General features: G+C 33.1%; 1 protein-coding gene across 2 annotated transcripts in view; it reads right to left on the reverse strand.

Moving 5' to 3' along the window:
• The window catches only part of PLOD2 (procollagen-lysine,2-oxoglutarate 5-dioxygenase 2), a 92,892-nt gene that overhangs the window by 8,991 nt on the left and 60,161 nt on the right, over positions 1–23,740 (reverse strand). For both annotated transcript variants that reach the window (XM_072727075.1, XM_072727074.1), the window contains exons 6-13: positions 21,708–21,771; positions 20,434–20,531; positions 15,263–15,364; positions 11,911–12,036; positions 10,152–10,273; positions 6,418–6,522; positions 2,652–2,777; positions 291–432 (exon numbers count right to left, since the gene is read on the reverse strand). In XM_072727075.1, coding sequence (XP_072583176.1) covers positions 291–432; positions 2,652–2,777; positions 6,418–6,522; positions 10,152–10,273; positions 11,911–12,036; positions 15,263–15,364; positions 20,434–20,531; positions 21,708–21,771 — 885 coding nt within the window. The remainder of the gene's footprint in view (positions 1–290; positions 433–2,651; positions 2,778–6,417; positions 6,523–10,151; positions 10,274–11,910; positions 12,037–15,262; positions 15,365–20,433; positions 20,532–21,707; positions 21,772–23,740) is intronic.

Consider the following 23,740-nt stretch of genomic DNA (forward strand, 5'->3'; position numbering starts at 1 on the left):
TGAAGATGAGTTATTAAACATGTAAAGCTGATTTGTAACAAATCCATATTTATGACTGAAATCTTGCTGGTGCTTATGAATTAGCCTAAGCATGGACCTAACATTTTCCAAACTGTTTCTACAGGTAAATGTACACATTATTGCTCCCAATTTTTCAATACAGAACCAAAAAAATTGGCTAGTACTTACAAATTAGAAAGAAAAGGGGCATCAAAACACAATGACACATCCACTGGTAAAGCAAGCCATTTTATAAGAACATTCAAGCAAGCCATCATTGTATACCCTACCATTTCTCTAGCATTTCGGCAGAGAGCCATATCAGGATCCAATTTATCACGAACAAAATAGTTCCTTTCATTCATCTCTGATCGAAGCGTCTTTCCCTTAATTAAGTACACATTAGCCATGTATGGGACATTCCATATCCCTCTGAAAGTAAAGACAAGACATTCCAAAATACCACAAATAAAAAATATTTTAAGGTTTATTTTTATGTTTTTAAAACAAAGGCCTTGTATGTTTTTAAATTTTGTATATATAAATCATTGAATCAAATTGCATGCAAACGCAAACACATGTAGTGACATTTAACATACTTATACACACATATATGACCATCACCTGCTACACACTACCTTTTTGTGTAATAAATCACTGTCTCCCTACATAAACTTTATTATAGGGTTGGTATCTTCTCAGCATGTTGGCGGTAATCCTCCATCTCATTATTGTAGTTAGAGTGTAATATTCTATTGTACAAAAAGTGTTTCCATTTAGGATTAAGCAGTTTGATAGCAAAAATAGTCACATACAACCTAGTATACTACAACTAGCTCACACTGGCTCCTCAGAGCACTTAGCTTCACTTTCCAAGTCTATACTCAGTGACTTCACATTCGAAGCTTGAAATCAGCCATGGCAGAAGCATTTATACCACAAAAATTAGTAAACACTACAAATCAGGGTGTCCCTCAAGCCCAAGATCCAGTTGTTTGACCTTTACCAGCATACCACTACATACAGCCTAAAATTCCCCTAAAATATGTTCTCTTGAAATTCACTAAGTCAACTCAAATTTCTCGAGAAAGATTAGATAGGAATAAATAAATAGCTAGAAGTACATGAGCATTGGGAGATACTTTATTTTGTCCTTCATCCTTTCCCACGTTTGTCCTCTCACTCTGCACATGACTCATTTCCTAAGAATAGCAAGTAAGGTTTCAGCCTAAAGGCATATGCCTATCGCTTTTAGAGAACAGAAAGGAAAGATTTTGACAAAGGAAATGTAGTTAGATATTAAAAGGAATGTGATTTCATTTTGTTTTGCTAGATGAACCTCAAAGGAAATAGCCATAAAAGATACACAATGTGTCATCTGAATTCAGAAATTTATCACTGGCAGTATGGAGTGTCTCAGTTTTGAAGAAACAAACACACACGTACACACCTGAGTACATACATGTCGTAAGATGTCATTCCTTCATGTAGCTTTTGGACATGAAGTACATTCTTGTATTAACTAGATCAAAAGCCTCACACATATTTTTTTCCTTGCACTTTAAACAACTCTGACAGGAGGCTGTACAAAATATTACCACTGCCTAAAGCAACTTAAATTAAACATAAATTTTCTATTCTACTTCTGGAAACCCTTATTTCTGCTATACGCACAGACAATATCAGGCATTTGGTCTATACAAATCATCCCAGAGACAATAAAAGTACTTTGAAACAACAGAGTATGATCTGAAGAGTGTTTTCTCAGCTATCATGCTTAATTACAGCTAACAGTAGCTTTTATCATATTTATATTATTCAAATTTACTATTTTCACAAGCAAAACACCTTTTTAATACTCAACTGTTCAACAAAAAGTGTGTGGGGCTTCTATTCTAAATTTAGGGGCACATATCTTTAGTCATGAGAGAATGTTTTCCCTTTTTAACTGGGCTGATATATCTGCAAAATTAGGAAAAGCATTTAACATCTCGGTCACTGCTCCATTATCTGTATGAAGAAAGTGGATAACATTCTACTCTATTACTACCTAAACACTACATCAATTGTGATTAGTTTTTATTCTAAAAAAAAATATCAACTGTTATCTCTGAAATAAATATCAATTATGTACACACTTTGTAGCAAGAATATTCTTTTCAAACTCTGGAAATGGAAATCAGATATTGGTGAAGAAACTGATCTTGAAGCAGAATATTAGCTATTTCACACAGAAAACTCTTGCAATAGGAAATGTTGGAAAGTTATAGCCTTTGGTTATTGTTTTTGTTTGTTTATTGTAAATTTGAAAGGCTATCAAAACAACTTTCATCCCAGGCACTAAATTAGCTAAACGAAATTCCTTTTCTAAACTTAACTAAATAAATATTAGCATTCTGACAACCATCTGATGGCTACACATACCTACCATGTAGCATCTCTTGTATTTTGCACAATAGTTAGTTTGTTCCTGAGAAGATTCAGGACTTCAAAAACAGACCTTTGTAGTATTAGTTTTACACTAGTATTTCAGGATTCCAAGTGATCTCCAGGTTTTTGGATTTCCATTAATCATGAAGAAAAGGTAATGTTAATAAGACCACATAAGATTATGTGGCACTTTACATTACAAGATTGATCAAAGAACTTACACTCTATTCCCTTGAACAATATCCACATAATCTTCAGATCGAGCATAGTATCCATCAGGACTTAAGGCTCCCCAGAAGTTGGACCACAGCTTTCCATGACGAGTTACAAGAGGAGCAATGATCTTTCTAAAGACAGAATGAGAGAAAAATAAATCCACGTGATTATTTATTTTTAAATTACCACAGAATTATGTGTTTGGGACTTAGCATGGCACATACAACACTACAGTTCATTTAATACACATGTAGTGAATCCAAAATCCTAAAAGTAAAATAAAAGAGAAACAGGAATTTCTTTCTACTTTTTCTTAAATAAGCACATTGCTAATTTTCAATGAGGTTTCTTAAAAAGAGTAACAAAAAAAGGCACAATAATTGAAAGTGCTAATGAAAGTATAAAAATGACTTTTAAAAGTACCTAACTATATTCGAATAACTCAAACTACCTTAATTATTTATTTTAAGTATTTCAGAAATTATACAAAACGAAATCAAATATTTTCATTGTCATTGAAAATACATAAAAATCCCTGGTGCATTGAAGTATCCAATAAATATCTGTTGAATAAAAAAATGAATTAAGATGAGCTGAGATATTTGTAAATAAGCCAGTTTTCCTAAAGTTAAGTCCTGAATTACTTTAAAGTATGTTTCCTTTTTTTTTTTTTTTTTTAATTTTTAAAATGGGTTGTGCTAGCCCTGGCAACACTGGACATTCTTCTGGTCCTTCAACTATTTAAAAAAACAAAATAAAGGGTAATTGCCATAGCACTCTGTCTGACTACCTACCAGGAAAGTAGTCCCTTTGAGACAAGCACACGTTACAAATTCAAAATATGTCAGATTTTTTTCTTAGGAAAATCTACTTTTCCTAAGAAAATGTGTTAATACTTCCCAAATGAAGTAACGAAATCTGAGGTTCCTCTAGAATTACTTTTTTTTTTTTAAGATTTTATTTATTTATTTGACAAAGAGCAAGAGAGTACAAGCAGGGGGAGCGACAGAGAGAGAGGGAGAGCAGACTGCCCGCTGAGCAGGGAGCCCCGTGAGAAGAGGGGCTAATCCCAGGATCCCAGGATAATGAGCTGAGCTGAAGGGATGTTTATAGACTGAGCCACCCAGGCACCTCTAGAATTACTTTTAAAATGAAATTAATTATAGTGGTGTCAATTTTTAAGAAAAGCTCACACAACTCCATGAGGAAGTTTATGAACCAGGTGTTTTTCACACACACACACACACACACACACACACACACACAAAAACCAACAACAACTATTTCATAACACTCTAGTCCTGTGAAGACCATGTGTGCCCCTTCCCTTACCCACAGAAAAGTGAAACATAGTCTGTAAATACACATCATGCAAAATAGTGATTTTGGTTTCTTTTCCCTGGTTCCTATTAAAATGAAATGTTAACCAAAAACAGTTAAATTTTGTTTTGTTTAGAATGTCTATAATATTAGGAATGGTAGTATAAATTAGAATTTATATACTATGTTAATTTAAGGAATAATTCAATGGTGAGAACTGACAAGCTCAAATACATAGTTTAAGAAATCTTGTAACTTATAATCTCAGCTGCCTTCCAAAGAAGGTTGGGCAATGAAAAGGAAATCAAAATCCATCTGCAGTGTGCCTCAGTGTTTCTGAGTACCGAACTACAGTAAGGCCCCCTATCCACGCTTTCACTTTCCATAGTTTCATTTACCCAGGGTCAAATATGGTCCAGAGGAGATGATTCTTCTGATGAAGCATCAGATCAATAGTAGCCTAACACTAATTCACACTGCCTGCATCATTCACCTCACTTCATCTCATCACGTTGACATTTTATCATCTCACATCATCACAAGAAGGGTGAATGCAGAACAAAAAGGTATTTTTTTGAGAGATCACATCCATATAACTTTTTTGACAGTATTTTATTATAACTGTCCTATTTTATTACTGCTGTTAATCTCTTAATGTGCACAACTTAGAAATTAAACTTTATGTTAGAAAAAAAAACATTGTATATATAGGGCTTGGTACTATCTGTGGTTTCACGCATTCACTAGAGCTCTTGGAATATATTCCCTGCGGATAAGGGGGAACTACTTTATCAGGATAGTGGCTGGGGGATGATGAATTACACTATATCACTGAAGGAGTAAAATCTGCAGCAAAGCAGTAAATTGTAGAGACAGGAAAAGAGGGAAAAGAGAGCTGATGAGATGCTGGAAAGCCACATGACTGAAGATATGACCCACCCCTTATTCCTCTAACCTTCAGTCAAGTCTACTACATCTTACAATATTTTTTTCTTTTTTTTATTATTTTTTCTTTTTTTACTTTTTTTCCATCTCTTTCTGTTTTCTTACATTTTTGGTGTATGTAAATTCTTTCTGCAAACTATATGCTTGAATACAAGAGCAAGAACCACAGGTACCATATGAACCTAAACCTATGATCAGGAACAGAAATTTATGGAATTGGAGAAATAGCCTCAGTTTTATTAGCCCTTTAAGGGCAATGGCCCCAGATGGCAGTTAAGTTACTTACAAGGGAATTTTATTTTTTACAAGGTTTAAAATATCGGATTAATATTAAAAGGGATATATGTTAAATACATAGTACAAATTCATTAAATAGTTCACTTAAGAATAATAGCTATCTGCAAAAGTGTCATATAATAGAAACATATAAATATTATTTAAAAGTGTGCATACTGCAATATTAAATTTAAATCAAATTAATGGGCAATTAACACTACAAATTCAAGTAAATATTACTGAATTCCACTAGGTTTTAAGAATTACAAACTGCACCTCTATCCCGTATCTCTATGGTAGCCTAACCACTTTTCCTTGCCAAATGGTCAAAACCTTATTCATATGTTTTGAAAAATTACTTGAAATTTATATCTATAAATTCAATACAGTGGGGCTGTATATACTGATTAATATTAAGAGGTCTTAGATTTTGAAGTAATAACTAAATTCTCAAATTGGCAAATCATATTACATATAGAGGAGGTTAGTATAGCATAACGGATTTCTCATATATTTTACTCAGCAAAATAAAAACAGTAATTCTAACATTTCAGTGCTAACCATTCTATTTGCTAAGAGAAATAACTGTGTTAATATATGTAAACATACTTAAAAACAATATCTGGAACTTAATAAGCACTCATTAAAGGTGAGCTATTCGTAGGAAGATTAATAAACTACTAGTAGCAATAGGTGTAATAAATAATGATTAATATCATTATAAGGTGGTATAGACAATGTTTTTTTCACACTTCAATTCCATTAAATAAAAATAAGTACTGCCAAGTAATAATTATTAGTTCAGTACTAAATAAAATCACAGATCTCTGAAATTTCTTTCAAATTCTAAGAACTTAGAACTCTGCAATAACTTTTTAGGTCATAAGTTATGAAATTCTACTTTAAAAGTATTATGGAAAATTTTAAAATTCTAAATTTTACAGATATATCATAATTTCATCGAGCTTTAAACAGAAAAATATGATTGATAACACTTCATTTATGATTATAACTAATATTAAATACTTCTAATTTTCATTGGGTTGTTTTCTATTTGACTTCTTCAAAAGAAAACTAATTCAGAATTGAAAGTTTCTAAGACACAGAAAATAACTTCCTGTGAGTTCCCTCAATTCACTAAACATAGATATATAAGCACAATATGTCCACATGGACACAGAAAATGATTATCATTTTAAAAATAAATTGACAATGAATCTTACGTAGTACCTGTTTTGTTCAATCAAAATTTTTAAAGTCCTTGGATTTGTCAAAACAACATCTGCATCCATACTAAAATAATAATCACAGTTTTCATCCTGACGGCAAAAATCCCTAATATTGAAAAAGAAATAAGAATTAGATAAAACAAATACTTGCTAGTTGAAAGATGTCAATATAAAGCTTATATATAAAATAAGATTTCTCTAACATAGTCTTCTAATCAAAATAGTAAGACCATATCCAAAGGGATAAATATTGTCTTAAATTTCAAAATGGTCAGTTTATTAACATAAATATTTTTTTAACATAAATATTTATATAGAGATCAACACTAAAAATTTTAGGTCAAGTGAAATACATTTTCTAAGCCACTAAAAAGTTTAAGGCATAAAATATCTGGTCAGAGTGGCAATTTAGAGTTTATTATTTAGACCTCTCTGAAAGGGAAACATAACTTATCTCAATGTATTTATCAACAACTTTTTTCACAAATCAAAATGCTTTTTGCACACCGACACACACACACACAAACAGTACAAAATCTTGCTTATCCCACAATTCAGCTTTAAGTGAATCTTGGAGGTATAAATGCCATAACTGTTTATTTATTAATACTTTTTAAACTTTCCTGCTTCTTATCAGGGGTCACAGACTATGATATATGTTTTTCTTAGAAGATCTGTAGCCTTATCATCAGGAACAACAAGGAATGAACTACTTCTAATACATAAGATGCTTCCAGAGATTATGGTTTCTATATTTGGGGCTCTCTTCTTTTGAGCTCCCTGCCCTCACTGATGATCCTAGTTATCACTTTCGTCTATTGTCAGTATGTAGTCTTATGACACATTTATATCTAAGCAAATGTCATATAGGACAGCAGACAGGAAACTACTAAAATTGTGCAAAAAAATTAGAACATTCTATAAAATTTTTGTAAGTACGTATGATGGCAGATGGTAATGACTTATTTTGGTGATCATTTCACAATGTATACAAATACTGAATCATTATGCTGTACATCTAAAGCTAATATGTTATATGTGAATTATAATTCTATTAAAATACATAAAATAGCCAAAATAATTTTGGAATAAAAATTGAAGGAATTAATACCACTTGATTTTAAGATTAATATAAATCCCTGGTAATAAAGTATGGCATTGATCTAAGATCAATGAAACAGGGTAGAGATTTCACCATCACTCATAAATATTCAGTCAATTGATTTTTGACCAAAGCCAAGTCAATTATATAGGAAAAGAAAAGGCTTAAAATAAAAAGGAGTGTTGAAACAACTGGAATTCCATTTGCAAAGAATAAAACTTGACTCCTATTTCATTCCAAACACAGAAATGTATTCAAGATGAGTTGTAGATTGAAACATCTTAAACATAAATGCTAGAACAACAAAGCTTATAAAATAAAAAATCCAAAGAATGTTTTCATTAATTGGAATAAGAAAGATTTCTTTTTTTTTTTTTTAAGATTTTGTTTATTTATTTATGAGAGACACAGAGAGAGAAAATGGCTGAGACATAGGCAGAAGGAAAAGCAGGCTCCATGTAGGGAACCCGATGTGGGACTTGATCCCAGGACTCCAGATCATGCCCCGGGCCAAAGGCAGGCGCTCAACCACTGAACCACCCGGGCTTCCCAAGAAAGATTTCTTAAATAGAAAACAGGGCAGCCCAGGTGGCTCAGTGGTTTAGCGCCACCTTCAGCCCAGGGTGTGATCCTGGAGACCCGGGATCGAGTCCCACATTGGGCTCCCTGAATGGAGCCTGCTTCTCCCTCTGCCTGTGTCTCTGCCTTTCCTTCTCTCTTTGTCTCTCATGAATAAGTAAATAAAATCTAAAAAAAAGAAAGAAGAAAAAAAGAAAGAAAGAAAGAAAGAAAGAAAGAAAGAAAGAAAGAAAGAAAGAAAGAAAGAAAATAAATCCAAAAAGCAAAGGGCATAAAAGAAAAAAAAAGAAAGAAATGGAATTCATTGAAATTCAAATTTCTTCTCATCAAAGACAGGATTAAAAAAGTAAAAAATATCAAGCCACAGAATGGATCAAATATTCACAAAAAATCACACACACACAAAGACACACACACACACACACCATCCCTTGTATACAGATTACATAATGAACTCCTACAAATAAACAACAAAAAAGACAACCCAATGTAAACAAAAATACACAAAAGATTTAAATAGATACTCCACAAATGAATACATACAAATGGCCTATTAATACAAAAATAGCGAATTAGCTGTAAGGAATTAAATTACAATCATATTAAGATATTTCTGATACCTAATAAAGTATCTAAAATAAAAAAGATGAGCAATATCAACTGTTGACAAATGTGGAGCAGCTGAGGTCTACTACCTTGCTGTCAGGAGTGTACAATGGTACAACTGTTTTGGAGGACTATTTAGCAGTTTCTTATAAATTTAAACATACATCTACTCTAACCCTAGGTCCTGGTTAGTCTGCTCATTGGTATTTTCCTAAAATACACTAAAGCAAAATATGTACATACACACACACACACACACACACACACACACACTCTTATAATAAGGAATCTTCATTAGCAATCTTATTCAAATGGCTCCAAACTGGACATGATCTAATGTCTATCAACATGAAGGTGTAAAATCCACTTGCGGTATATTCAGATGATAAAGTATCAGTCAGTGATGAAAGGAATGAACTGCTGATAACTGCAACGATATGAGTAAGAAAACGTACTGAGCCTAAAAAGCCAGACACAACAGAGCATGTAAAAAACAAATTAGAGAAAATAAGTTCCAAATGTGGATCCAAGGCATTTTCTCCAATGAATAAATTATGGAATCATTAGTTTTGTCTTTCCGAGGCCTATTTTCCTGCCTATCCCTTTATTCACAACACCAGGCATGACCCATTACTCTGAGCCCTGAGCTTCTGCAACACTAGAAAACATCTCCGGAAGAGAAGGTCACATGACTTTTTCACCTTTTTCTCAGCAGCTCTTAACCCACTGCTGGCATATTCAATTAACATTCACTGAAAAGTGACTGTTTTTATTATTACCAGAATTTTACTAGTAATCTGCTGAAAGACCTAAAAATTTCTTCTGAGTATTTTCTAGATCAGTAGGTGACTACAAAGTAGGAATACCCTTTACACTCCACAATATGAAACACACATTTTCACCACACATAATCTTCAGAGAGTAAACATTTATATCACTGCTACATCAGTCATACTATTCATTTGAGTAATTTTTTTTCTTATTTCAAGTAATCTCTATGCCCAACATGAGGCTCAAACTCACAACCCAGAGATCAAGAGTCATGCTCTTCTGACTCAGCCAACCAGGCATCCCTGAGCATTTTTTTAAATCTGGATCTGCAGTTCAATTAATAGTTTGATTAAATATGTTGACTCTTAACCATTATATATGTATATACGTATAACATGTTGACTCTTAGCCATTATATATATATGTGTGTGTGTGTATATATATGTGCACATACACATACATATTGCTATCTCTCTCCCTCTATATATATATATATAATTTCCATTGTCTTTTACATGTAAATACAAATATATAGTCTGACATATAATATATAGTTCATGTGCATACATACACACACAGTTGAGACACCCAAGTTTAGGATACTAATTTTGAAGAAAAGTTGTTTTTCTTTAAATTTATTTAGTAGAAATTGTTAACGTAAATTGATTAAAACATACATTCCCATGTTTCTGGCTTCGGCTTGACTTAGATTTTCTTCTGGTCCTACTATTTTTATAGTATTGATTTCATGTTTAGCTTTATCAAAAAATACTTTGATGTCCTTTTCATGATAAACTTCCTGTAACATATTTTAAAAACCAAAAATTAGTGCAAAAATGACAATAGGATGACTGAAGTATTCATATGTAGAGATGGCATCAAATTCAAAGTTGTGAATTCCATAATTCACATACTACTTAAATTACAAATGAAATGAGAACCTATATCAGATATATTATAAATTTCACCTAAATATCACATGGAGAATCTAAAATAGATACATATCAATATTTTTTAAACAGAAGATACTTCAAAATTCTTCTAACATCTACTACTGTACAGGTCCTTGAAGAAAAATTTAAATCCTGGGTGCTACAAAGTGTTTCTGAACTGAAAGAAAAATGGCTTGTAGCCTGAGAATCTTAGATGTGTGCTTTAAAATATCCATTAAAATGTCTATTAAACCTAATAGCTATTAATCTAAGTTATAAATATAGTCACATTTTAGAAAATATTATAATACTCTATGAACCCAGAGAGAAAAACTAATGGTCATACATAAAATTGTATTTTTACAAAAAGAAGATAAACTTTAACAAAATCCTATTGACAAGGAAAGAATCATAAAATCATGAACATATAAATCATAGTAGTGTGATTCAACTGTTCTAAATTTAGGTAAGATTATGTATCTACAACATTAGACCATTTCAGAGCTTTTTTGTATTAAGATTAAGTCTCACTAAATATTTCTGAAAGCTTTTTAGCTGGTTAAAACTAAAACTAGTTACAGCATAAAAGCTACATAGAGTTAATTTTATATAAAAAAAGAAAAGACAAAATCCCTCTCATCAAGGTCATATGAAAAGAGGAAGACATAAATAAAAGACACAATATATAAAAACAAAACACTTAAATGTAAATAAATACATTACAATACACTTTACATAGCAAATTCTCAATGATTCACCCTTTTCAACTTATTTTTAGTTGGTTTTCTGCAAACTTAAAGTACTTTTGAGAAAAGGCAAATGATAACCTGACATGTACAAATGTTAAACAAAAAGCATTAGGACAAAAGAAAAAAATGCATACTTCATAGCTCTTGTGTTTTCCTACACTATGTTAAGTGTTAATTATTTTAACAGGAAAGAGACAGTAAATGGGAAAATATTGGGGAAAATGTCCTTAAGTCTAGATCATATGTGGGAGGTTTTAGGGAGGTTCTGAATTTTTTTGGAGGAAATGACAGTATCAAAATCCTTTGGGGAAGAGCATGCCATTGTGTGTTTAATCAAAACAAGACTATATCTGGAAGCTATTTTAAGTTCTGATGTTACAATATTAGCTGAAGCTGCAAACAATTTAATGACTAGTTCCATAAAAGAAAGTCCGAGAATTAACTCCAAAACAAAGGAATATGAGGACTTTTGACATTTCTTCACTTATATATTAAGTTGAGATATGAAAATAGCTGATATTCCACCATTTTTGATCTACGAAATTGAGTTTCATGTGGCTCATTCCAATATTGTGATACTAGTTTCCAGACTATTAATCCGTAGGTCCTAAAAAAACATAGCAGTTAATGACTCCAAAAATTCCCCACTGTATTTAGCCCAATGGATTATTTTAGACATAGATAAGTAATAACAAATAGCTCCAAAGAAGATCAAAATAATTTTTACATAAAATATTCATTTCTCAAATACTTACTTTGTTATGAATAAAAAGTTTAAGTGCTTCTTTTGGGTAATCCAGTGTCAACAATATGTCCAGAAATCGAGGTAGGAAAGGGGTTGGTTGTTCAATAAAAACTCCTATTGTTACATTTGGATGGACCTTTGTTTACGGCAAACATAAAAGCAAATTATTATTAGTGTGGATTTACTCTAAATTCTATTTAAGTCTTGCTGCACCTGGCTGGCTCAGTCGGTTAAGCGTTTGCTTTCAACTCAGGTCATGATCCCAGGATCCTGGGATCGAGCCCCACCTCCGGCTCCCTGCTCATTGGGGAGCCTGCTTCTCCCTCTCCCTCTGCCCAACCCCCACCTCATGCTTGGGGCTCCCCCCTCTCTCTCTCTGCACTTTCTCTCTCTCAAATAAATAAATAAAATATTTAAAATAAAGAAATAAATTCTATTTAAGTCTTAATCAATACAACATAAATGTATTAGGAAAATCAGTTCAACATAATCTGCTAAATTTCAATTGCCCCATGGCAATTCTCTAACTCTTAAAATACATTCCTACAGCCTCCATCAAAGTGATTTACCCAATCACATCCCGGCATTTTGACTTAGGTTTGAAGAGGAAAATCTCACTATCTACTTATTACATGAATATAATACAGGAAATTGCCTACTCTACCATTCAATACTTCCTTTATGATAGTCTCTAAAGAAATTTCCTCTATATCTGAATCTATTTGACATTTTCATCTACGAAGTCAGAATGTTAATTATGTTTCCCTTTTTGTTTCCAAAAGGCTTTTCCAAGGCTTCTAAATTCAGCATTTAATTTGTAGCTCTGATAAAGCAACCATGGAGGTCTTGAGCCTTTATTCCTATTCTTGAATATATTCAAGAATACATATATTCTTGAATATTCTTGAATATTTCCTTTACTCTCATCTTATGGATAGTACTTTATTTTGTTTCATTATTACATATAAGAAAATTATTTTCTTTCACTAATAGTTTAATCTTGTTCAATCTATTTTTATAGATTTTAAAAAATCCTTTTTGGGTATGTTTTAGAGATAGTTTATCATTCATTCATTGCATGAGAACTTTTGAAAGTTCACTTTACTTGTCAGTCCTTGTGGATAAGCAACATTTAGGACAAGGAGTTCCTGGCTTGAAAAATTTAGAAATGGTTGGAGAAGATAGAAACATAAGTAAATATCATGTAATAGTGTTATTACCAAAACTATATGAAAGATTTCTTTATAATGCCTTTGTTAAACATGTCTTAAAGCCTGAATTGAAAGATTGAGGATCTTTAGAAGTATCATATAAGTTAAGTGCTCAATTAGGTACCTCCTCTCCCACCTTTTCACACATGATGCCTCATATATTTGTTATCTGGATCATAACTTAATATTTGTTTGCATTGAACTACACCATATACACCACTGTATTTCTTTATGAATTCATTTACTCACCCAAATATTTATTACTGAATAAAAAATAGTAACTGAAGACAAAATATCAACCCTCTAAGAGTTCTCGATTTAATAGGAGAAATAAGTAAAAAGTTGATCAAAACTCTCCCTTATTAAATGAGATAATACATTCCATTTACATTTCATAATAACCTTAGAAGTTACTTATTATTACAGATCTACACATGAGGAAAATGAGAGTTAGAGAAATTAAGCAACTCAGAATACATAATTAGTAAGTAAAGAGCTGGGTTTCAACGTGCTACATTTTCATTAGCCATCTAAGTTCGTTTTATATACTAAAAATAATGCAACAGTTGACACTGATTGAAGGCTTAGCACTGCATATGTTTATATACTTTATACATATAAAATAATACATATACTTACATATATGTATAAAGTTTCATTTAACGCTCCCTTTCTTTATAGAGAAAGAAACTTGCCTATGGCCCACATCTAAGAATATGGTAGGCCTGAGATCTTAACTACCCACATCATTTTAATTTTTATGTCCCTATTGCATAATAACTAAAAAATTTTTAAGTAAATACTTTTCTATCTTTGTACCAGAAAGTTTATGTAAAAGAAGACTGAACAGATAAAAGCATTAACCCTCCCTCCAAAGGACAATACTACTTTCTGCAAAAAAGATCAGGATTAATTTTTAAACATCATGGTGCTACTTCATTCAAAAATATTCTAGCAGTCTTTCCAGATAGGAAATATTCAGTTAGTTATTTGAGAGACCAGCCAAAAAAATCTTATTTTCAAGAAAAGTAGAGCTTTATTCAGAATTTCCTAAATGTGAACAAGTTACTATTTGTCCTCCTTTCAGACAGTGGTAAGCATGGAAACTATTTAATTCAGGAGCTTTGGTTCTTTACAGTGAAAGCATTTTATATTTGCATGGATCCAGGAGTTACCAAGACTATATACTTGGAATTTTATTTTTGCTTAGATTGGTTCTACCTATCTGGCATGCTGTAGATACTCAATAAACCTATGATGAATGAAGAAAAGAATCAGCCTTAATGACAAAATCATTCTTAGAATCAATTGTTCACACACATAATAACAGTCTTCCAATTTATGAGAGCAATTTTTTAGAAGAAAAATGTTACTATAAGATATCCATTAGAATTGCTCTGGTTGATGACAGAAGAAGGATGCATCAAAATGTTCTACAGATACGTATTATCTCTAATTGCTCCTTTACCCTCAGAGTATAAAAGATAAAGTACAGTTATAATTCTCTGTGAAACATACATATAAGAAGCACCATACCTGGGAAATAATATGTATATGATATCCAAGGAAAATTGCAATGCTCAGGGTTTAGAGCCAGAATGCTTAAATTCAAATCCCATCTCCAACACCTAAAAAATCTGTGTGCTCCTAGTACACAACTTAAGCAAGTTAATTTGTGTGTACCTCAGTTTTTCATTTGTAAAACTGAATCAATAGTACTATCTACCTAAGAGGTTTTGTGAAGTTTAGTTGAGTTATTTTATGTAAAATACTTAGAACAGTCTTTAGCTATATAATCGTATATTATTTTTTGTCATCAAATTTGAAAATCAAGCACAGATAATACTAGTCAATACAAATGCTAAAGCGTTTTTTTTTCTCAATGCTTTAACTAAGACTAAAGCATCCATCATGACAAGCTATTAAATATTAACAACTAAGTCCCTTTTATTGAGATCAATTACTAGCCAGTTTTACTTTCACAAACAGTTGAGAAATAATACACAAATCTAGCAATTTTCGGAGTCATGTTTCAGCTTTATAAATCCATTACCTACCATATTACCAAAACTATAAAATAATGTGCTTTTTCTAAAAAATCACTGCATTTCATGACACTGTGCTTTTTCACACATAGTCAATTTCACTCACATCTACTGTAGATAAGTCAATTGTATCCAAATCACAAAGAGTGCAGCCATTATCCTGTGTCCATGCATTAGGTACATAGTTTCCAAAATAATTCAGGAGAATCTAGTAAATGAAGAAAAACTGTATTAAGAAAAGTAAACCTCTCCCATTAATGTGCTTTCATCCTAAAAACATCTAGCTTCAAAGCAGGTTTTCTGCATTAGGTATATTCTTTAATAATTCCAATATTTAGCACCTAGAAATAAACACTGAACTAAGTTCTCTCCAGACAATGAATCATAAAATCAGGGCAAACTTCTTCTAGAAATGCCAAAAAACGCATTATAAATCACAAAGGTCATTTTATTCCATTATGTAAGAAATACCAGAGGAGACAATTAAAGAAATAGGACAATGACACACACAGTTTTAATTGAGCTAATGAGACTCAGTAAAAACAACACTAATAAGAGCAGTCTTGTGAATAGTAATTTAGTAATAAGATGAATATGTGCAAAGTTGTAGTGCAGACACCCAGTAAATGGGGTAGCACCAGCGTAACCTCCTGTCAACCATCACCACACAAAACAGGTATTATATATACTTTATCACCAAAAAGCACTAAACTCTTCCAGGAAACTATGCTACCTACTATAAACTACGCTTCTGGGCAGTGGTTCGAGGCACTGACTTCAGGAAAAGAAAGCCTACAGATTAAAAGAGATCTAGAACAAGGTCTTAATTACTGCCATCCCATAAATCCTGTTGACAATAAACTGAAGAACAATACTGCTTTCCCCATGTATCTCTTTCAAATCACTCAGAGCATTTCCTTTGTAAGGTATCTCCCCCTCTCCTCAGACATCTATGGGCACTCATTTCATCTGTAAAATCCGAGTCCCTTGTGTATATTTCGGGTGGAGAAGAAAGTGTGGGAAGGTAGAGGTAGACAGAGTAGAGACAAACACTAAAATATGTTCTGAGCCCTCAAACAAATCCTGAGTATTCCTGGAGTGTAAATATTTTAGAGAAAATTCTGTTGATTTACTTTTTTTTTTTTTTTTATGATAGTCACAGAGAGAGAGAGAGAGAGAGAGAGGCAGAGACACAGGCAGAGGGAGAAGCAGGCTCCACCCTGGGAGCCTGACGCAGGACTCGATCCCGGGTCTCCAGGATTGCGCCCTGGGCCAAAGGCAGGCGCCAAACCACTGAGCAACCCAGGGATCCCCTTAAAACACTTTTTTAAAAGCTAGTGGAAAAAGAATTGTTTAAAATATCCTGGGAAAGAGTATTTTCTTGAAGAAAAAAAATCCCCCCAAATAGTTGACCATATCTAAAATTCTCATCAATGTGTAAAGACTGGCACTTTCCTCATCTCAGAAATCTCATAAAAATTAAATATTTATTTCATGAATTACTGATCAGTCTATTAGGACCCTTGTGGAAATGAAAATGATCAATATATTTTAAAAGGTTAGAGCATAAAAGGTATTAGTTTTAGTTTTCAGAATTAAAACTTCATTTTGTAACCTTTTCACCTTCTACTTTTTACCTCAGTTTCATTTTCATAGATAATTAAGATATTTTTAAAACATTACTTTTGACTGGAAACCTTTCTCTTTTGGATCTCTCACTACACAGGCAGAAGTTATCCATCACCCCCACCTTCCATTTACATCTGTTTTCTTCATTAAAATCTGCAGACATTTATGCTGGCAGCTTTGGAAAGTGCAGAAAGCTGTTTATGTAGTTAGGCTGTTCCAGGCAGTCCCCAGCTACTAGGTGGTAGTACTTTCCTCACCCTTCTTTCACAATATTAAAATGTTTCCAGGGATGATGTCATTTCATTGGCAGAGAAACTTTTCCAACCAATCTTTCTTTCTTTCCTACTTTCTTTCTTTCTTCCTTTCTCTCAAATCATCCAATTATTCAAAGTCATTTGTGTTTGTATGTACAAAACTAACATCCCTATTTTTATTGCAAATCAAATTAGTTTCAGGAATGCTTTTCTTGTTCAAATTAGGTAATTTGATCTTCTTCTGTTCAATTTTAGCTTCTATAAAAAAACTACCAATTTCATGATTACCTTAACATGATATTTTTAGACATTTAAAAGAAAAGGTAGATATTAAAGTAAGCATCTTATGCTGTGTTACTAACAATAAATGAGTTTCAAGAATAAAAAGTAAAGCTTCAGCCAGAAATCACAATTTCTCTCTAAAAATTTATTTATATCAGATTGTATGTATCTAACCAAGTATGAAAATAGTTATGTAGATTACAGAAACATATTTTAAATAAAATGTTACTTTAAAAACACAAAATTGTTTACATATCATTATGAAAATAAATGCAAAGTATAAATGTTCATAGATACAGACCGAAAGGACATAAAAACTGAAAGCAATCATGAACAAAATAATATCAAAGGTTAGTGGGATTATAAGTGATTTGAAAAATTATGTTCTAATTATTAGTAAAAATCATTTTTACTAATAGCATAAGACTCAGAGAAAGCAACTAACTTTAATAACTTTGATCTATAAACACATTAAAAACAATTTATCATTCATAGATTATGTATATATTTTAAATGAAAAAATGGCTTAAATATTATCAATTAGGTCAATGTTATGGTTCAAAGCCACGGACATTATAATTATAACACCCTTTGCTAAATAAAGTAATAAGTAAAATTAATTTATAAAAATTCATACAAAATATCATTTTGCCTTTTGTGATGGTTAAAAAATTGTTTGTATCTAGAGAATAATCTGCTTTCTTTCCCCCATGAGCCTGAACACAGGAAAATGTGATACATTCATGTGCTTCTAATTTTAACATATTTTTAAATAAGATATTAGCATTAAGTAAATGACTGTTTATATAATCTCTTCTCAAATTTTTATGTTAAACAAGTACAATTTTTATATTATGATTCCTATAACTTGTAGGCTAAGGCCCAGTAAGAGGGACCAAAAAAAAAAAAAGTAAATTCCATCCCCGTCCAGCATGTGGCATTATGTACTATGATGGAGGAAGTTCCAAATATTATAAAAGCATGCAGGAAACCTGAGGAGTAAAGAAGATTAAGCTGACATCTAAAAGGTGAAAAAGATTTAGTAGGCGGTTACAGCAAGTGGGAATTAGGGGCAGAAGATTCCAGAGTGAGTGAAATGCAGGTACAGAAGACTTGCAGAAGGAGAAAACATGAAACTTGCAAAGTCCAAAGTAATTCAGTATGGCAGGAGTTGAGGGAGAGACAAGGGGAGAGAATGAGGGATTCTAAGAAATGTATGTGTGGATATTTGTAGTGTCAGGAGTGGTGGAGTCGATGGGACTGGTGACCACTAAACCAAAAGTGAAATTTTAAGAGCCTCAAAGGCAAGTTGAGAATTTGGATCTTCACCCCTAAGTCCACAAACACCGTTATACAGGTGAGTGATAGGACTGGCCCTTCTGCTTCAGCAGAATACCCTAGTTCCAGGGTCCTGGAAGTTTTTTTGTTATGAAAATTATATTTGTTATGATATGTATGTAACAACTTCTATGCACAGGAGTCAAAACAAAATAGCTCTTGGTTTGGGAATGGGAAAGCAACTAGAACCAAAACAGAACTCCATATCCAGTTAATCAACTGGATGAAAAAGGAGGCAGAACTGAAGGTCTTGAGCTCTGGGTCTCGTATGATACAAAAATCTACCAACTGGATATTCAGGCTGGAGGTCAAGGAAGGTACAGGAGCTAGAACAAGGACTTGAAAATCATCAACATTAAGAGAGGATTTGCTGATGTAGAAATGAAGCAAATTAACCAAGCATTTGTGTAGAAGAAAAAAGGAAGGTGTCTCAGAACACTTAACTAAAACTATAACTAAAAAGGATCAATGCTAACCACCCCATCTACACAGTGTGTTAGATTTTTTTTAAATGTATGCTTAAAAAATAAAGAGAAAAAGAGATTTAAGAGACTAGAAAATTGGTAGGCAAACCAGCAGAGAATTGCTCAAACAAAGGAAAGAGTATTTCAAGTGGGACCAAGTGGGATCAACATGGTCCAATGTTATCTTTGGGTAAAGTAATATGAGTGCTGAAGAGGATGTCACACCAGACCTCAGCTGGAGCATTTCTTGGTGTGGTGGGAAGAACTGAGGTAGTTGTAAGTTGCCTCTACTTTAAAAGTATGGCTGTGAAGGGAGGAAAAAGGCAGGCGAAAAGGCAAGGGGATTGAGGAGGATGTTTTAGTATGTGCTGGCTCAGTTTTGTTTTTAAGATGGGAAATACCTGAGAGTCTTTAAAATGCTGAAGAGTATGAAAGAATAGAGCTGGGAAACCTGATACGAAATAGAGAAAGAAGTACATCCAGCAAGATGGCTTTGTAGGAGGGCTGAAATGGGACAAAAAGTAGGGTGGAAAGATTAGAGGAGACGAGGAATCTACTTCTTTCATTCTGATGGGGAAAAGCTGCCAATATGGGCTTTCCCTTGGATTTCTTCCCATCCATATAGCTCTTTTTATTTCCCATCCATATAGCTTTTATTGGAATTCCAGACTACTCAATCCTCTGAAACAGCAGATGACATCTCCCCTCCCTCTCTTCCCACAGTGCATATCTGTTCATCTCTTTTCTAGGTACTTATGAGTAAACTAAGCATCTCATTGTCTCAGAATACTGCTTTAAGCACAGTTTTCATGAAATAGATATTAAACTTATCTATGAATTTTGCAGTCAATAACATTTTCAGCAAGCTCAATTATATATATTTGAAAAGCATCCAAAATTGCATGAGTCACATTAAATCTTTGGCAACTATAACCCATCAACCTTTATATAAGTACAAGAAGAAGCTTCCAGCCCTTTAGTTATACCTCAATCTTCATAGAGTTGTTAATTGAAAAAATGGTGACCTACAGACCTGCACATTTCCTATTCGATAGGATATCCTGCACAAGGGAAATATGGCTCCTTCTCACATTCACTGTTACTATTAAACATTAAAGTGAAGTGTGTTACAAACAGAATAAGCAGGTATCACTTTGCTCAGGGAACATCATCAGTTTGATGAATCTGAAGGAAACCACATAATCTATAATGTAAAAGATGAAGCCAGTAGATTGCTAGCACCAAAACAGAGCCTCTTTAAGAGTCTGCCTCTTAAAAATAAAGGAACAGGGGAAATCACTGTGACTCACCTTGGTGGGTCCATTTCCATTAACTGCCACTGGTAATGTTTCATAAAAAACATTCTTAGCTCTAGCCTTGCCATTTTCAAATTTCAAAACAACTTCATCTGGGTTAAAAAGAAAAAAAAACAGATTTTAGTCATTTAAAACATGTGTATTCATATACCCGTATACATGTATACATATATATTTTGGTTATAAAATTTCTCACAAATACCATTCCACATGCCACAGCGCTTTTAAAATTTTTGCCTACACTACATCAGCAGAGCACCACAATCACTCCAACACGGCACTATTAAGCTGAGGTGCTAAGCCACTGGAGTGTCTAGTACAAGGAAAGCATCTTGCAATCCTGTCTCCAGGGACTCTGTGTGATCCAGGTGGAACACATAAATTACTGTCTGAATGTATTCAACTGTGAACAGGAATCCTAGCCTGCCTTTCAAATATAAGTATGGTGAACAAAACACTGCCAGACACAAACAAGGTCTCCACAATTGTCCATCATTGATAGCATTGCCAGTTCTTGAAAATCAGGCCTATTGCAATTCCCAGGAAGATACAAGTTAGGTGGGAGCAGAAACAGTTGTTTTTTTTGTTGTTGTTGTTGTTTTCCAGTTCCTTTCCTCACATTTCCTAAGCGCTCTGAACTAAATGCTTTCCATTCTAAAAAGCTTCTAGGGCATGAACTGCCTTGAAGAGTTATACTGAACAGCAATGTATTTCTAATGTTTAAAGCATTAATGCATTAATGAATTAATATATTTTTATTTTTAATATATTAATTACTGTATTAGGATATTTTTGCCAAGATATTTGTCTATCTAGGAAAATACACACAGGCATACATGCATATGCACACAAAAACACAGACACATAGACACACACATTCCACAGTCCATTACCAGTTACCTTCAACTATGTACAGTACTCTAATATACTGAACATACTACTGAAACATATACTGAAAAGTTTGTAATAATAAGGTATAATTAATTTAAAAATATATCTACAGTCTCCAGATAGATGATGAGACATTAAATTCTAAATTACCTAAAGCTAGAAGCTTATCTTTTTTTGCACTAGTCTTAGGACATGATTTTAAGTAAATGTATTTCACCTATATCAAGCTAAGCTCAAGTCCATTATTTCTTAAAAGTTGTAGTATCTGTAACAGTAAACCTTAATCATACTCCCAAAATGGATATAACAAAGGACAGACAGTTGAAAACACAGGTGTTCATTTGTATACATAAGCAATTCAGTATTAGGAAGCATACCTACAGCTCCATTTAAAGTCTGGAAAATTTTGCATTTGTGATCCAATGTGATGTTAATAGCTTCCTAAAAAGTGACAATACAGATACCATTGAAAATGACAACAAAAATATAAACAATACTATCATATTAATATAATTTATTCTCTTGCAGAATCTAAAGATATGATTTTTTTTAAGTTTTTACTTATTTATTCATGAGAGACACAGAGAAGCAGAGACACAGGCAGAGGGAGAAGCAGGCTCCCTGCGGGGAGCCCGATGTGGGACTCGATCCCAGGACCCTGGGATCACCACCAAAGCCAAAGGCAGTTGCTCAACCTCTAAGCCACCCAGGTGACCCCTAAAGATACTGTTTGTAAATTATTCCAGCAATACTCTTCAGAAAGAAAGACTGTAATTTTATAGTTGAATTAAAGGATAAAGGGAACGGCAAAGGATTCATGCTATTCTCCAAACAGTTCCACTTCTCTACCTTATGACTAATTCTGACCAGTGAATTTTTAGCAGAAGTTAAATGAATCACTTCTAACCTGGAGCATGGAGCTTCCGGTTTGAAACCCTAAGTATGCCCTTTGGCACATGAACTGGTAAGACTAAGACAGCTGCTCCAACAGCTTGAATCCCCAAATGACAACATAAGCAGAAACCCTCTGCTGACCTAGAATGGACACATAGCAGGAGAAACAGACCTCTGCTGTGTTAAGCTCTTAAGGTTGGGGTTATTATTGCAGCATAATCCCCTATCTGACTGCTACAATAGGTATATAATTAATCAACATAATCATACGGATTAATCTGCTTCAAACTTTATGATTCTCAATGGACCAGTTTTTCAGCTACATTTCTGTAGTAATATTATTCCTAAAATTGACTTTGTATATTGTTAGAGATTGAATGTTTGCATCGCCTCAAAATTCATATAAAGTCCTAACTCATATGTGACGATATTTGGAGACAGGGCCTTTGGGAGGTAATTAGGGTTAAACTGAGGCCATCAGAGCAGTACTCTCATGACAGAATTAGTGCCTATAGAAGAAGAGACACCAAAGAGCTTGAACACTCTGTGTGTGTGTGTGTGTGTCTGTGTGTGTGTGTGTGTGTGTGTGTGTGTGTGTGTCTTTGTGTCTCTGTGTGTCTCTCTCTTCAGCATGTGAGGACATGGCAAGAAGGTGGCTATGGTCTACAAACCAGAAAGAGTCTTCACCAGAAACCAACGATGCTGGAGCCCTGATCTAGGACTCACAGCCTCCAGAACTCTGAAAAATGCAGTTCTATTGTTTAAGTCACCCAGTCTATGATATTTTGTTATGACAAACTAAGTATACTAGGACACATGCTAACCAGATAAAATTTTATGCTTAGAGAGAATCTTAAACATGATTTATACAACTAAAAATACTACAAACTCAACAGTGAGATTTCAGAGAAAGCATCCTGAAGCAGAAAAAACTAAATAAGACTCAAAGTACTTTCACAGTTGAATTACACCGAGAAAGACAACCATCATGCTGCATGGACTAGTACTTATGCCAAGAGTAGGTTTCTCCTCCCAGATGAAAGAGCAAGTCCTCAGGCTTGCTGTGTCAGGCACATAAGAGCAAAAAAAATGGAGATGAAGAAAAATAAACATTTTAAGAATAAAGTTTCTTAAGTATTAAGTGTCTAATGAAAATACTTAGATGACTGAAATATTTATCTAAGAAACAGAAGCAGCTAGAGTTGCAAACTCACCATAAAATATACTTAAAAAAACATGTTTCCAATAACAGCACCCACAAATTATATAATTCAGTAAATTTTAGAACTATATCAGTTACCCAGTGAATTTATGCAACATTAACTTACATTATGTAAATATATTAAAAATATTCTCAAATTAGAGAACTTTGGTTTTACTTTTTCTCCAAAGTTTCATTTAATTCAATCTCAGGAATATTCTTTCAAGGGCTGATAACACACAGTTATTGTTCCCTCCATTCCCCTCCTATTAATAGAACTCAGATTTTCAATAGGCGATTTTTGCTTAAAACAGA

The sequence above is a fragment of the Vulpes vulpes genome, chromosome 11, assembly GCF_048418805.1.
Source record: "Vulpes vulpes isolate BD-2025 chromosome 11, VulVul3, whole genome shotgun sequence".
NCBI lineage: Eukaryota > Metazoa > Chordata > Mammalia > Carnivora > Canidae > Vulpes > Vulpes vulpes.